Consider the following 15,790-nt stretch of genomic DNA (forward strand, 5'->3'; position numbering starts at 1 on the left):
CAAGGCTGGTTCCGCGCAGGGCCCACGCCTACTGGCCACCCGTCCCTCCCTCCCTCTTGCCAGAACTTCCTTCACAAGTGGGACCGCCGCAGTCACCTGCAGTCCCTCACAGGGGACCTAGGGGCCACCTCTGAGGTGACCGTGGAGCTCCTGTTCAGGTGCGTGGAGGGCGGAGGCAGTGGGCGGGCGGTTGGTCCCCACGAGCCCGGGGTCTGCCTCTGCTCCTGCTGCGGGGCCGGGCCTCTGTCCTGCTCTCCGGTGAGCATCTTTCGGGAAGCACCCTCAGGTTCCGGTGGTCTCCAGGTGATTCTGTTGGTGGGTGTAGACAGGTGGCCCGAGGAAGCCTCGCCCTTCTCTTCTCCATGGTAACCTGGAGATTGTCGCTCTGCTGGTGCAGAGAAGTGATAGCCGTCCCAGAGTCAGCCCCGGGTGGTCACACTGGCGTCTCTGAGCGTTTGCTGTGTTGTTACGGCCACGCGGAGAGGTGTCCTCCCGGGCTTTGAGGGACGCCACGTAAACATCCCAGAGGTGGACCTGAGTCCCCGGGGGGTGGTCCCGAGGGGCCCCTCGTCCCGAGCACTGACGGGGCTGCTGCATCAGCTCTGCTCCCCTGCTCCTCTGGAGGTGCCCGGGGCTCCCCAGCCATCCTGTCCCCGATTCCGCAGGGATGTCCTGCAGGAGCCCACGGAGGAAGAGCTGGCAGAGAAGCTGAGCCACCACCCGCACCTGCAGCTGTGCAGGTGACATCCAGACGCCTTCCTGGCTGGGGCGGCGGCAGGTGATGCGGCCTTGGGATGGGCGCTGGCCGGGGGAGGAGGCGGCCGCGGCCCACTGGAGAGGCTGCTCCCTTGGGCAGAGCCACCGTGCGTGCCGACGCTGGGACACACACAGGCCCTGGTTTGCAGACGAGCTGGACCTCCTCCGCGGCCCCTCAGGCGCTGTCCGTGCCACCTTCTTTTTATAAGCTGCTTCCCTGAGACTTATTTTTCTAAATATTGAAAGAGGGGGACTGGGAGGGAGATGCAGTGGCCCTCCCCCTGGACCCTGGGATTTCCGTGGTGCCTTCACTGCTGGTGGCCTTCAGGGACCAGAGGCCCACGTGGGGCCCGCACAGGCCAACCGGCAGCTTTCCAGGGCGTTAAGCTTGGCATCCTGGTTTTACATGATAAGAATCTGGACTGTGTTTTATTGTTTTATGGCTCGTGTGAGTGTGATTGGGTGCGTTTCTTTATGAGTGAGAATGCCAGTCATCTTCATCAATAAGTCTTGCAAAGAAGGAGGTGGTCATCCTTATTCCGACACGACTGCTTCTCTGGAACGGGGCCACCCGGTCTCAGCCTGTCAGAAGCCAGTGCTGTGGTTGGACCAGCCCTTGTGGTTCATACTGTGTTAGCAACCACCGTCAGGAAACTTTGAAAAAATAAAGGTTTATTACTTACGAGACCTGGAAATTACATAGTACACCTGGGGCCACACAGCGAGGTCTCGGGTAGAGAGAGAGAGAGTGTGGGCCTGGGGTTATGCCTTTGTTGGGGTCGAGGGTTTCAGGGCCTCACTCTTTATTGGTGAATTTAAAACATAAGAGCAGGAATTTAAAGCCAAGGAAGAAAAAAATAAAGTGGTCCAAATGGTCAGTTATCAAACTCAACCAAGATTTCTAAAATAAATGAGCCTCAGTGGAGGAAGGTGGCCTGGCTCTTTATCTCATCGAGCGGCTGCCAGTGTATTTATTTGAGATAGCCGTGTTTGAAGTGGACGCCTCTGCAATCAAAGCTTAAGACAGGTACTTGCATTACAGAAAAGAAGAAAACAACTGTCGGGGCGTAACACTACCCCGGGTGTGGTTGTGTAGGTTGTGCACTGCACAAGGGTACCTGGCTGCAAGGGTGTGTCCTGGCATTGACTGTCTACCCCAGGAGGGGGACACCTTTTTCTAATTTGCATAAAGACATGTATAAGTCAGCGGTGGCCCTACTTTGTGTGTCCTCAGGGTGTGTGACAGAGGGGGCTGGGGTGGGGAGGAGGGGGAAGTGAGCAGTGCGTGGCAGGCCACATTGCCACTTGGTCTGCCATCGATCCAGGTTGATAAGTGGGTTTCTCATTTCAAGGGCCAGCTCGAGTGGTTGGTGGTAGCTCCTGGCGGTTCTGTTGAGAAGGATTGGAATCTTCATGGGAAGTGGTGCTGGGATCTATTAGTGATGTCTGCTGTGGGCACCGAACGGGAAATCAGGCTACAGATGCCGACTCCACTGCAGGAAGTCATCCCAATCTTCCCCAGCTTATCTGGGAAATGGGATGAGAGGAAAGCTTAACTGAAAAACGGCACTTCTAAAATGTCACGAAATCCAACTGCTTGCGGTTTTCTAACGGCTGGTAACGTTTTGTGTGTCCAAGCACATTGGGTTTCTGATCCCGGAGTTTTTCTGAAATTGTGGGCATTCCTCAGGTTTTGGGTGCCGGGGACCAGCCCCAGCTGAACAGGATTCACCCAAAGGGGAAGACGGAGTCGGCGTGGACAGAACTCAAGACACCTCTTCTTGGATGCAAGGATCTGACATTTTATTAGCAAAAAACTGCAGTATTTATAATTCTACAGTTCCTTATTCTTATTTTTCATAACATCATTTAACCTTTCACAACCTTTTGTTCTTGAGTCAAAAATCTTGCACAGGCAATAACACATTAACCACCTTAACAAAAATACCCGCTGACATAAGCGGCTCACACAATGGTTTCATTAATGTTTTCCCCACACAGTCTCCTGTGGTTGAGCATATCCTGGTCACAGTTTCGATGGTCTCTTTGTGCTTCGATAAAATTAGGCACAATCCCTTTGGTTTTTCACATCTCGGTGATTTTGTGACTCACGTAAGCTGTTTTCTTCATAGGTCAGTACCAAGCGGTCCAAGTCCCACCAGGTGCTCCATGTTCTGCTTTCACAGGCCTGCCGTTCCACTTCCAGATCGTATCTCTTCCTGTTGTTGGCCATCTCGGAGGACACTGTACTGCCTAACTTATTCTTAAAATATCCATAATAAATCAATTAAGCTTTATATCTATTTCTTTGCATAGCTTTATCTGTATCTTTAAAATTTACATATCCCATGATCATTTTAATTCTAGCTATTTCCCACATAACCCAATATAGTTTCTTATATACCCAATCTACTAAAAATCTTCCCCACACCAAAACCAAATGTTTCCTTACCCATCAGTAATTCCCCACAATATAATTTATTGCACAGCAAAAACACCACAAAGAGCATTATTTTACAACCAGGGAATTGCTTGGGGGAATCTTGAGGGGAATCACCTCCTGGGAAGCTTTGCTCTCCCATTTTGTACCTTCCAGTACTAGCTTTGCTCAGTACTGTCGGCCTTGGCTTTGCACAGGCCTCTTGGTACATTCAGAGCTGGGTCCCGACATCTCCCCCTTTTTTATTTTTTAAATAAAGGGTATGCAATTCCAATTTGGTCTGATAAACGCTCTTTAAGGCGGCCTGGATCAATTTGAGGAAGACTGGAAAACAATCAGATCCTTGCATCCAAGAAGAGGTGTCTTGAGTTCTGTCCACGCCGACTCCGTCTTCCCCTTTGGGTGAATCCTGTTCAGCTGGGGCTGGTCCCCGGCATTTGGGGACCTTTGTGGAGGTAGACAGGACTCTCCCAGACCTGCCCCCCTGTGCAGGCTGCCTTCCTGGAAGGCTGGTGTGGGTGGGGAGGCCCTCATGGAACATGGTTTAGAAGTCCATACCCAGCTTGCCTCAGCAAGGCCCTGCTCTTCTGGGGACGAGGGTGAGGCCTGTCTGGTCAGCTGCTGTTCCTTCTGGCTGTATGTCCACCCCCCACCCAGGTCTGCGCGCCATCTAGTGGTGGATTCAGTTCAGTTGACCTGACTCGTGATCCCCAGGGGACAGCTCCTTGCTTTTCCCAGTCCCCCTGCAGGCCTGCTTCCTCTGTGACCCGCCTGTGATCCGAGGCTGGGAGCCCGGCCTCACTGGGCTGCAAGCTTGTCCACCCAGAGTGAGCCTGGTTCTTGTGGGCGGTGTGCCCTCTGCCCTGCCCTTGTGCCGGCCCCAGCTGAGGGTCCACCTCAGAGGGTCCACGTTCCGTGTCTTGTGTGCAAAGAGGCCCTTCCGGACAGCCCACGCTGGGCCCTGGGAGACGCGGGCTCTGCCCTCGGGGGGTGGGGGGCACGACTGAAGCCGCTGCTGGTGCCTGCCGTGCCGGTGCCTTCTGGACACAAGCTGGGGCACCCGTCCCTGCGTCGGTTCCCCGTGTCAAGTGATGTCCGCCTCGGAGCCTTTGTCTGAATGAGAAGTAGGGCCGAGTTCAAGGCCGAGCTGGGGCCTGGCTGCTCGTTAAGGGGGGCAGGGCTGGTGGGGTCACCCGCTTTGCAGTGCTGCCGGTGTCCTCTGTCCCCAGCCAGGCGCTCCGTGGAGCTCAGGAGGATGTCACGGCCACACCAAAGGTGCGTGTGACAGAGAACACATGCTCGCATTTGTCGCTACACCCTTGCGGCCCTGGTGAGGTCTCCTGCTGCTTCCTGCGCTGCAGCGTCTCTGGTCACCCCCCAGCACTCTGGCTGAGTGCCAGGTGCAGGGGGCTCAGCCCTGTAGGATCTTGGGATTGCCCAGCACAGTGGCAGGAGTCGAGGACACCGGGAGCTGCTGTGTCTGCCCTGATGAAGACAGAAGGAAGCAGGCTGGGAGGCGGCTGTGGCTGGAGGAGCCCTGGGGCCTGGGTTAGGGGGTGAGGCAGGGCCTGTGTCTTCAGGGACTGCGGAGTCCTGGGCTGGGTGTTGGCAGGAAGTAGGTTGGAGACAGCCGGCCTGGTTGGGGGGGCAGGCCCGGGGGGGAGGGGGAAGGGGTTGGCACCCACCTGGGAGCATGGCTGGAGCGGGAGGGCAGGGCTGTGGGGCAGCACAGGGGCACCGGTGGGGCGGGGTGGTGTGGGTGCCCGTGGCCTGGACCTTGGGCCTGGGGCTGCCCACACCAGAGAGAAGCCGCTAAGATCCCGCATGCCGCAACGAAAACCGCGTGCCGCAACTAAGACCTGACGCAGGCAAATAAATAAAAGAAAAAGAAAAGATGCCATAAGGTAGGCAAGGCACAACCTGGGAGAAGATACTGGTAACAGATATAACTGATGAAGGACTTGCATCTAGACCACGTGCAGAGCGCCTACAAATTAGCAAGGAAAAGATAAGCCAGTGACAACAATGGGCTTGAAGTGGCTTCCACAGAAAAGCAAACTCCCAAGTCCAGCAAGTATGTGAAAAGATGCTCGATCTCACAGTAATGAGTGACACGCAGAGTAGAACCTCACGGCAATAACTTCACTGTCACTACAAGGTAGGAATTGAAGAAGTCTAACCACCTGAGTGATTAGCACTTTTATATATACTTGGAGGAAATTTAAATGGACTCAATCTGTCTGGAAAACAATTTGGCCTATTTATTGTAGTTGAATATGACATACCTTATTCTCCTGCAAGGTACACCCTCAAGAGAAGCCCCTGCCCGTGTGTGCCAGGTGGTAAAATGTCCAAAAGAGCAAAGCGAGCCCTGCAGAGAGATGGACACAACCCAGATGTCCCCCACAGAATGCACGTGACGCTGAGGTTTATTCGTGCAGTGGGATGTGGTGCAGCAGTGAACGTGGACGATCTCCAGCCACAAACGACTACGTGGCCAAGTCTTAGAAACACAATGTCGAGTGAACAAAGCAAGTTCCAGAAGACTCTGTGGCACCATATTATTTATAAAATTCAGTTAAACCCTACAGTGTCGGCATGTACACAATGGCAGTAGGATTACTTAAAAGTGAAACACAGGGGCAGCCTGTATTCCAGCAGAGGGGTCAGCGCTGCAGAGACGGGGGCAGAGTGAGAAGGACCGTCTGGGTGATATGGGTGTGTAATTAAACTTTATAATGTACACACATTTACATACGGGAAGTCCCCTACTAATGAACCTTCAAGCTGCGAACTTTCAGAGATGCGAATGTGTGTTCACATGTCCAGTCACATAAGTTAGTTCACGTGTCTGGTGCACGTAGTCGCGTGCGTGCATCCTCTACAAGTGGCTGTGCTTTTGTGTCCTTTAGTGTATGGAGTACAGCAGTGCAGTATTTTTATTTCAAGCCAGGATGTCCAGAGCAAGTGTACAAGCAGCGGTGTACAGCCGACTGTGTTAGTTGGGTACCTGGGCTCACTTCGTTTGACTTAATGAACAAATTGGACTTACGAACACGCTCTCGTAACGGAACTTGCTCGTATGTAGGGGACTTACCGTATATTCTTTTGTACATACCAAAATGTAATATATTAAAATGTAATAACGGAAGAGCACAAGAGGAGGGGAGTTGAAGACACAGGGTAGGGGCAGCTCCTCCTGGGAATTTTGTTGCCAAGGGAGCAGAGACATGAGAGCGATGGTTGGAAGGCAGGGGGGTCAAGACAACGTTGGTTATGTACGTGGGAGGAATTGTGTGGACTGTGGGGGAGATCCAGGGACGCAGGGGTGCGACAGGGAGTGGCTGTGGCCTTGGCTTTGAGTGGGGGACAGGCGTGGCCCCCTGGACGAGGGCAGTGGGCAGCAGCGGGGGCGTGGGGCAGGCTGGGGGGTTCTGTGTGCCCTAGAGGCGGCCAGCAGCATCTGTGTGTGGGGTTTCCGCCGGCCCCGCAGGCCCAGGTTCCTCGTGGGAGCAACAGAGGCCACTGAGGTCCCTTCCCGGGCCCCCTCCCACGTGCTGCCCCCCAGCCCTGGCAGCCGGGCAGGGTCCAGGCCCGGGGCCCGATCTGTCGGCGGAACCTTGGAGCGGAGTCCCAACAGGCGGGTGTGGGGCTTTCACGTGGTCTCCTCCGAATCTTGTCTTTCACCAAAACAGCCAGGGTTTGGTTTCGTGCCTTGCTGATAACTGGTGGTTCTGATTAAAACGTGAGAACAATTCCTCGCTTAAAACGAAAAGGTGGAAGGCAGGCGCGCTGTACCACTCTTAAGAACCAAAGAAGGGGGCGTGGGGCTCACGATGCCCCTCACATCAAAGCGGCCGGCAGATGCCGCGTCCCCCCGCCCTCTGAACACGTTCGGCCGAGCTATTCTCCTGGGAAATACGATCGGAGCCGCCCCAGGGCGGCCGGCCCACACCTGCGGGACCTGGGCGGCCCGGCTGCTGCCCCGGGTCCAACAGCAGTTGGCTAATCCGTGCCTGGTCCCTGCCACACCTGTCGCCAGGTGAGCCAGACCCGCCTGGCCTTTGCTGTTTCATCGCAGTTAACGGGCAGGAAGACGTGTGGGGATGCGGGAGCTGCTGGCGCCAGAATCCACGGCTGAGGCCACAGCCGCACCCACTGTTGAAGCCTGTTGCCGGCTGAGGGCTGAGCGTCGGGCAGGAGCCTCTGCCATTGGCTCTGACCTGCGGGAGCCTCCGAACGCCCTGGAGGAGGGCTTGTTAACACCAGTCCTGGGCCCCAACCACACAGCATCCGGGGGCCTGGAACCTGCATCCCTAAGAGTTCCCAGGTGATGCTGCTGCCGGTCCAGAGACCACAGGTAGAGAACTTCCCACCCCTTCCCTTGTTTGCTTTCTTTTAGCACGTATGGAACGAGCACATGTAGCTGCTGTTGGTAAATTTTTAAAAAGCGACGTTTTCGGAGGGAGCTATGAAAGGACTCCTTTCTGGGGGGTCAGAATTGCCCAAACTGTCCGCTCTGGGCAGAGGATTCAGGGAAAGATGTCAGCTCAACAGGACACACGTGTTGGTCAGCAGGGTCCAGGCAGACGGTGCCGCCCATCCTTGGCTCCGGGTCTGTGCCCTAACTGCATGACTGGCTGTGGAGAGCCGGCTGGACCCTGAGGGCCCCTCCCAGTCTCGGGTGGGCTGGGTGGAGTGGGCTGGGACGGCACCAAGGGCCCGCGGGCTGGAAGTGGGGAGAGATGGGGGTCCAGCCACCCGCTCCCAGGTCCACAGTCCTGTGTTCTCACGCTGCCCCCCTGCACTCCCCCTGCCCACAGTGGGGTGTTTCCACTCCCTCCTCTGTCCCCAGGGCCTGCGGTGCTTAGCGTGTAGCTGGCTCGTAGCCAACATCTGTGCGTGAAAGAATCCGCAGCTATTCACACCATCTAATGCGGGAGAGAACACGAGGAGTCCCGTGTCAAACACTAGCATTTGCTCTACAAATATGTCCTGGGGGCCACTATATACCAGAACGCAAACGGAGCAGCAGGAAACGTAGGCAGCCACACTCAAGCCGGCAGCCAATGAGAGAAGTGGGAGAGAGAAGCGAAAGGGCTGAAAACAGAAGAGGCGGGGCCGGGAGGAAGAGAAGGGACTGCAAACACACCTGAGGACCTTCCGCTGCTGCAGGCCAGCTCCGAGCTTCCTGGCAGCCTCTGGGAAAAGGGAAATGAGCCCCTACCCACAGCAGCCTCCCTAGCCTTGGTTTTGTCATCTGTGTGTTTCAGGGCTCACCGTGGGGGCCCCACGAGGTAAGGATGTGAAAACACCTCCTCTCAAGTCTGTGAAGCAGCGCACACAGAAGGCGTCAGCATTTTATTTCCCTTAAGGGAACTCTCAGGAGAATAACAGTTACAGTGATAATTAGTCACAATAAAAACCACGGTTTGAGTGCTTGCTCTCTGCAGGTGCTTTTCTGAGCACTTTACACTGGCTAGTTTAATCCTGAGAAGTCCCCAGCTGTGGCGCCCCTGACAGCTGGGGAAACTGAGGCAACAGAGAGGTTGGGTAACTTGCTCATGGCCACACAGCTGGTGATGGCATTGCCTCCTCTCCTGGCCCAGGCTTCTCTCTCTTTCCATGCCCCTATGCATCAGTGGGAGAATTCACAGAGCAAGTGCTGCAGCGCCAGGTGTAACTTGCAGGACTGGCAGGGTCACCGAGGCCCTGGTGGGCTCCGTGTGTCACCACAGGAGGTGGGAGGTGGCACGCATGATGAGGTGACCTTCAGGATGCAGGCTGGGCTCCTTGTGACTTTCTCCCATCTTAGCCACTATCCAAAGTAGCCCAGGGCACCCGGAATCTAGGCCTGGGTCTGCACCCCGCCTTCTGCGCGCTGGGATGCATGGCTGGCCTTCCTGGGCACTGGTTCCCTCACCGGAAAAGGAGATGGGTAGGCGGCTGGAGAAGTGACGTCTAGGAAGCCCTTGTGCTGGCTCAGGTGCAGTATTTGCACTTCAGACACGTGCAAATAGCACTTCTGAGCTCTTTGTAGGTGGGGGTCATTGTCCTTGTCTTGCAAGTGGGGAAACTGAGGCACAAGAGATTCAGGGGCCCAAGCCCACAGGTGGCAAGGCCGAGTATGAGCCCTGGGCTGTCTCGGGGGCTAGGTGCTCTCTCAGCCTGCTGTCCTCATGGCTGTGGCCATGAATTTCTCATGCGTTGGCTCCTGGGTTTCCAGCCCTTGGCTCGACCGCAATGACAGTGGGTCTCAGTGGACCACTGGCTTCTCTGTACTCATGTCCTCAGCTGTCAACGGCCCACTGGGCGAGCACCTTGTCACCCTGAGCTTGGAAGCGGCTGAGGCAGGGAGGGGCTCTGGGTGGGCCCCACCTGGCAGGGCTGAACCTTCCGTTGGGGATCCCAGTGCCGGGTACCCGGTGATACCTAGTGTATCACCTGTACTTGGACGTTTAGGAGCATCCTCAGCGGCCCCGTCAGCCCCACCTCCTCCACCTGGGGACAGTGTCCAGGCCCCTGGGCTGGGTCACTGAGGCCAGTAGGCTCCCTCTGTCTGAGAGTTTCACCCGCCCCACCTGTGAGCTTTCACGAGCTCCCTTTCTCGCTTAGGAGAAAGAAAGGGTCCAGCCTTGGACACAGACGGGGTCGTGAGGCACACCCAGGACACACAGTCAATTTAGACTCTCCAAAATTTCACAGGTTCTTAACGTAAAACAAAAAGAAATAGGACTTCCCTGGCAGTCCGGTGGTTCAGCCTCCACGCTCCCACTGCAGGGGGCATGGGTTTGATCCCTGGTCAGGGAAGATCCCGCGTGCCGCATGGTGCGGCCAAAAGAAAAAAAAAAAAGAAAAGAGAAAGAAAAAAGAAAAAGACAAAACCAACCAACCAAACAACCAACCAGAAAAACAACCAAAAAGAAAGTAAAACTCTGGCTCTGATAGTCAGTTTCTGAAGTCCATACAGGTGGCCCACCATTCAAGGGAAGGAGGCACGAAGGACCTTGTGTCCAAGGATGTGGACGAGCACAGGCTCGCGTGCCCTCCTTTCTCCTGCCCCACAACATTGCCTGGAGAAGGGTGCAGCAGGGGGAAGGGGGAGGGAGGAGACTGGGGTGCTCCCAGCTCCACCGGACACATCCCACGGTCCCTGCCGGAGCTCCGGTACATGGTCACTGCTTTCTCCCGCCCAGGCTCTTCCTCCCTGATTTGCGGACGGAGGCCCCGCCCTGCAGTGGGCTCAGGGGAGAGGAGGCTCCAGGTGAAGGGCACGGGTTCCCGGGTGGATGAAGGTGCCACAAGTTCAGAGCTGACTCCTTGGGGCTCTGCTGGGTCCCTCCTACCCGTCCAGTGCCTCTTGTGACAGGTGCCATGCCCGTCCCCGGGGGTGACACTCGCCGCTGGAGACCCTTGTTCTCCCAGGGGTCCCTTTGGGCAGGTCTTCAAACGGCTCCATCCCAGCATCCTCTCCCCTTCCCGCATCACCCACACCTGGCCCTGGGAAGCCTCAGGTGGTCCTGGCCCCGCTGACTGGAGTCTGCGGGTGCTGCCCTGCTGCTTTGGCCTCAGTGCATGGTCCCCAGTTGTGGGGTACAGCCCTCCAGGGGACCCTGAGCTCAGTACAGGTGCGGTGTTGTCAGGCGTGGGGAAGGGGTGCAGCACAGCGGTGCAAATCCTACCTACTCCCCCTCTGGGCGCTTCCTAGTCTCAAGTGGACAAGGGGGCTTAAGAATCAGGGAGCTGGTTTTTATCCCTCTCCTTTGTCAGTACTTTTTACGTCCAAAGGGCTCTGACCTTGGGATGTCACGCCTCTTGGGTGCAGGTGGAAACATCACGGGTAGCATCCCCCGCTGGTGTGTCTGCACAGAGGCAAACCCAGAAATTCTCGGGCTGCTGGGTCTTTCCTCTGGATGGCAGGAACGTGAGAGATGTTTAAAGAAAGGACTGAATGCCCACCCTTCCCTCCATACTATGTCCTGATTGTGGAAAAAGTAGGGGCAAACTGCTTTAAAATGAACTAGAAAGTTCTAGATTGGACAGAGGGTTAAAGCCTATAGCCCTCGTGATGCCAGTGGCCCTCGGGCACCTGCCAAAAACATAACCTAAAAAACACGGGGTGCAAGGAAACGATATTGAAAAGTTGTCAACAAAACAGCAACAGACCCACATGTGCGACAGAGCAGCAGCCTATTTCGAGACATGGGCGAAAGTGGCCACAGTGAGAAATGTGCCTGTGATTTCTGCTGATGACGGGCCGGTGGTCCTACCGTCACCCTGGCTTGTGGCCTGTGTTCATATAGAAGGGAATGACACAATGGGGTTTGATTTTTTTCAAAAAATAAATTTATTTATTTGTCTTTGTTGCTGCATGCGGGCTTTCTCCAGTTGTGGTGAGTGGGGGCTTCTCTTCATTGCGGTGCACGGGGGCTTCTCATTGCGGTGGCTTCTCTTGTCGCGGAGCACAGGCTCTAGGCGCGCAGGCTTCAGTAGATGTGGTGCGTGGGCTCAGTAGTTGTGGCTTGCGGGCTCTAGAGCGCAGGCTCAGTAGTTGTCGCGCACGGGCTTAGCTGCTCCGCGGCACGTGGGCTCTTCCCAGACCAGGGCTTGAACCCGTGTCCCCTGCGTTGGCAGGCGGATTCTTAACCACGGCGCCACCAGGGAAGCCCTCAGGTTTGACTTTTCCCATGCACGCTCACAGGTGGAACTGTGGCAGGATTCTTCCCCGTGGCCACTGAATTAGGATGGTGAAAGCTCAGTTCTGATGTCGGCCGTGGCTGGTGGGGGGCTGGCCCAGCCCCCTCTGCCAGGAGGCCTCTCTGGTCCCCCCGCAGGAATGAACCCCCTCCCCAGTTCCTACTGCCCTTTTTCTCTGTTCCACCACTGACCCCACCCCTAAGTCACAGGTGGGTGTGGGCCTGGGAACGACATGTCTCATGTCTCCTCAATCCTAGTAAGTAAGATGAGTCCCAGTAAACGTGGCACCCAGTGCAGCCCCAAGCAGGGCTCTTGTGCGTATGGGTTAGTGAGGCAGGAAGGGATGTTTTCTGGAATCATTTAGGTGGTCTCCAAACTTGAGCACATCTCAGGACGCCTGGAGGGCTTACGGAACACAGCTTGCTGGGCTCCACCCTGGAGTTTCTGATTCAGCAGGCCTGGGGAGATGGGCCTGGGAATTTGCATTTCTAACCAGTTCCTAGGGGATGCTCTTGCTGCTGGCTAGGGGCAGGACTCTAGGAGCCACTGGGGGTGTTCCCTTCCCTGGCACCGCTGTAGGGAAGTCAGTGGTGACCCCTCCCAAAATATATGTCTGAGTCCTTACCCCTGGTACCTGGGAAGGTGCGCTTATATGGAAATAGCCTTTGCAGATGTGATTGTGCGCTTATATGGAAATAGCCTTTGCAGATGTGATCGTGTTAAGGATCTTGAGATGAAGCCACCCTGGATTGAAGGTGGACCCTGAACAGGATGAGATGTCTGTACACGAAGAGGAGAGGACGCAGAGACACACGGAGGAGAGGCCACGTGGCCACGGAAGCAAGGCTGGAGGGGTGTGGCCACAAGCACAGGGAAGCCTGGAGCCCCTGGAGGAAGGACCCTCCCCTAGAGCCTTTGGGAGGAGCGCCCAAAGCGCCGTTCGTGGTACCTCGTCACGGCCGCCCCAGGGCACTCACGCAGCCCCTGACAATGTGCGAAGCGGCTGCAGCTTCTCTGTTTTGCTGAGCTCCTTGAGACCTCAGAGCACAGGCTCCAGGTGGCCCAGACCCGTCCAGTGGGGCCAGTGCTCAAGGGAAAAAAAAAGCAAAACAGGTGATGCTCTGTCCTGTTTCCCGCTGTTCTTAGGGAGGTGACCCAAAGCAACTTCTGGGACACATTAGGCCCAAGCAGCCTGGGTCTGGCCCCAAGGGTGAGCCTAGGTGAGCCGGGAAGCAGATGCACGTTGTGACTTTCGGGGTCCAGGTACCACGGGAACAATCCAAAGAGCCTGCCCTGGCGTGGGTCCACGTGTCAGGCCTGCGGCTGCACGATGGAGGTGGGCGTTCCAGCCACCCGTGGGCTACCAGCCGTCCTAGTGTGGCCCCATAAGCCACAGGGGTCTAGGGGACCTCCCAGGAGGCCCACTGACTGACTGGGAGATTTGCTGACCCACAGCAGAGCACAGGTGACCATCTGGCTTGGAGGTCACCCAGGCCAGGGCTTGACCCCAGCCCAGTAGGACCCTGCTCTGTGACGGGGCCCTTTCTCTCCTCTGGCCTTAGTTGCCTGGTGTGCGCGATAGGACGGAAGGGCTGCCTGTGAGCCAGGAGCGCGCACCTTGTCAATCCACCAGACACTCAGGTGACGGGAAATGCAGGTTCTTCCTCTGCTCCTGCTGGCATTGGACTGGGGGTCCCACAGGTGACTTGCATACAGGTGAGGGCTGGAGACAGAGGCCCTGGGCATCCAGAGGCAGGGCCCGGTAGAGGGCCAGGTAGGACACGCCCGGAGACGCTCCCCGGCATGTACGCAGTACCAGAGCTGGCCAGCAGAGGGCAGCAGAGCTCCAGCGACGGGGGTCCCCGGAGGCCTGGCCTAGACCCCCCCCCCAGCCCCACCCCAACTCCAGCGCCGCCCCGCTCAGCCCAGGGCCAGGTGCCCCAGTCTGGAACTTTCCCCCCTTCCTTCTCCGCAAAGGGTCTCCTCCTCCCGCAGCCTTCCTGGCTCCCAGGCCCGTGCCGGGAACGTCGTCTGGCGGGCACTGCCTCCTTTAGGGCTCACTTGTCACTGCTTTAGCTGGTCTGAGGGACGCCAGGGGACCGGAGCGGTGGCAGTGATGTGCCTGGGCCGACAGTAAGCACCTGCTGAATTGCAGGCTATGCGACGGAGGGCAACCTGGCCTGAAAGTGGGGGGATGGCGTGACCACACTCGGCGGGCGGCGCCGTCTGGCGGGCAGGGTGGTGGCCCAGGCCTCTCTGGCCGCAGGAACCCCTCTGGGTGGGTCTGGAGTGACCCCGGTGCCGGGTCCGCCTGCCGGCCGCTGCGGTGGCACCGTGGAGCCCCGTCTCCCCCGCAGGGGCACCGGAGGTGTCCGCCTCAGCTGCCCGCAGGGGGAGTCTGGGTGCTGGGGGCGGGCAGTGAGGGCCCCTCCGTCGTGGCTGGAAAGACCCCACATTTCTGTGGGTGCTCGCTTCGTGCGGCCATATTTCCCAGGAACCTGGGTCTCGGGTGGGCTCCCCCTCCCCCGCCTCCCCAGGTCTCTTCGGTGTGACCCCTCCCCACATGCCTTGAGTGTGGTATCTGTCTGTTGTTTGCCTTTCTTACCGGAATGTAGACTCCACGAGGGCGAGGACTTCACTGTATCCTCTGCTAAGTCCCCGGTGCCCAGAATACTGCTAGGCACGTGGTGGGTGCTCTGTAAGCATCTATTGACTGAATGAATGAATGCATGGCGGCCTGACCCCGTGCCCCACCCCCAGGGCCGCCCCATCCCACTTCTGAGCAGCTGCGGGGCTGGGTGCAGGGGGGCAAGGTGAGGTGAGAGGACGAAGCCCCCTCCTTGCACCCCGTTGTCCTGCCCGGGTCCCCCACTGTGGGAGGTGTGGCCGCTTGGCCCGGGTGGGGTCAGGCGGGGTCAGGTGGGGAGAGGTCCCTGGTCACCTGCCAGGGCTGTGCGTCCTGTGCTCAGATGTGGGACCTGCGCTGCCTCTCACTTGTTGTCACCTGGACCGGGGCCGAGTCGCACCTGGTTGGCAGAGGGACTCAAGTCTGTCTGCTCTGGGCCCAGAGACCCCTGGGGGCTGACTGTCTCTGGCTCAACTCCTGTTCCTGCCCCCTGGAGCAAAAGATGGGGCTCCGCGAGGTGGGCCCAGGCCCTGGAGGCGTGGCTCAGTGGTGCCTGGGAGGTACCAGGATGTAGCTAGGACGATGGACCACGAGGAAACAAGGGGACAGATCCCAACTCTTCTCTGTCCAGGGCCAGCAACCTCGCACCCCAGAGGCTGGAAGAGGTTCCGGCTCACCATCTGTGCTCCAGGGAATCAACAAGGAGGGGAGTGAAAGGGACCCGCGCTCACATTCTCGGAAAAAGGGTTAAATAAACCTCTGGGGGCTCGGCCCGCATCAGGGCAGACGGTGCCTGCCAAGGGCGTCTCTCTTTGCCCCCAGAGGCTCATGCGTTCTCATTTCTGTCTTATAGAGGAGGGAACTGGGGCTGAGAACATTCCAGAACACCTCCCCCCAGCATCAACACCCCAGCCCCTGTGCGTGCCTGTCTGGCTGCTTCCGGAAACCGAAGTGTTGGCCGCTTATGTTGGGGATTGTCCAGGGTTAGAGGTCACCCCAGTGAGACCGGTTTTAGCTCAGAAGGAGGGGGATATTGTTATTGTCAGAGGTGTCCAGAGGTGTCGTGGGGTGAGGGGCTTGAGGGAAACGGGCCGAGTCCTTTCCAGAGCCCGACCCGCGCTGGCAGGGGCAGGAGACTGGCCGGCACTGGGGCCTCGGGGAGGGTTTCGCAGGGCTGGGGGACCCGCTCTGGGAGCGCTCTCACCCTGATCAGGTGGCTTTAGCGCTGTTTTGAGACACAAGGAACGTGTTTGGGGGCGCTTGGGACCGGA

General features: G+C 57.5%; 1 protein-coding gene across 2 annotated transcripts in view; it reads left to right on the forward strand.

Moving 5' to 3' along the window:
• TPCN2 (two pore segment channel 2) overlaps window positions 1–1,962 on the forward strand; it is a 31,878-nt gene extending 29,916 nt beyond the window's left edge. For both annotated transcript variants that reach the window (XM_033861343.2, XM_033861342.2), the window contains 2 exons: window positions 64–158; window positions 666–1,962. In XM_033861343.2, the coding sequence (XP_033717234.1) occupies window positions 64–158; window positions 666–744 (174 nt within the window). In that variant the 3' untranslated portion in view covers window positions 745–1,962. The remainder of the gene's footprint in view (window positions 1–63; window positions 159–665) is intronic.
• Window positions 1,963–15,790: the final 13,828 nt, after the last annotated feature.

Source organism: Tursiops truncatus, chromosome 8 (genome assembly GCF_011762595.2).
Source record: "Tursiops truncatus isolate mTurTru1 chromosome 8, mTurTru1.mat.Y, whole genome shotgun sequence".
In the NCBI taxonomy this organism is placed as follows: Eukaryota; Metazoa; Chordata; class Mammalia; order Artiodactyla; family Delphinidae; genus Tursiops; species Tursiops truncatus.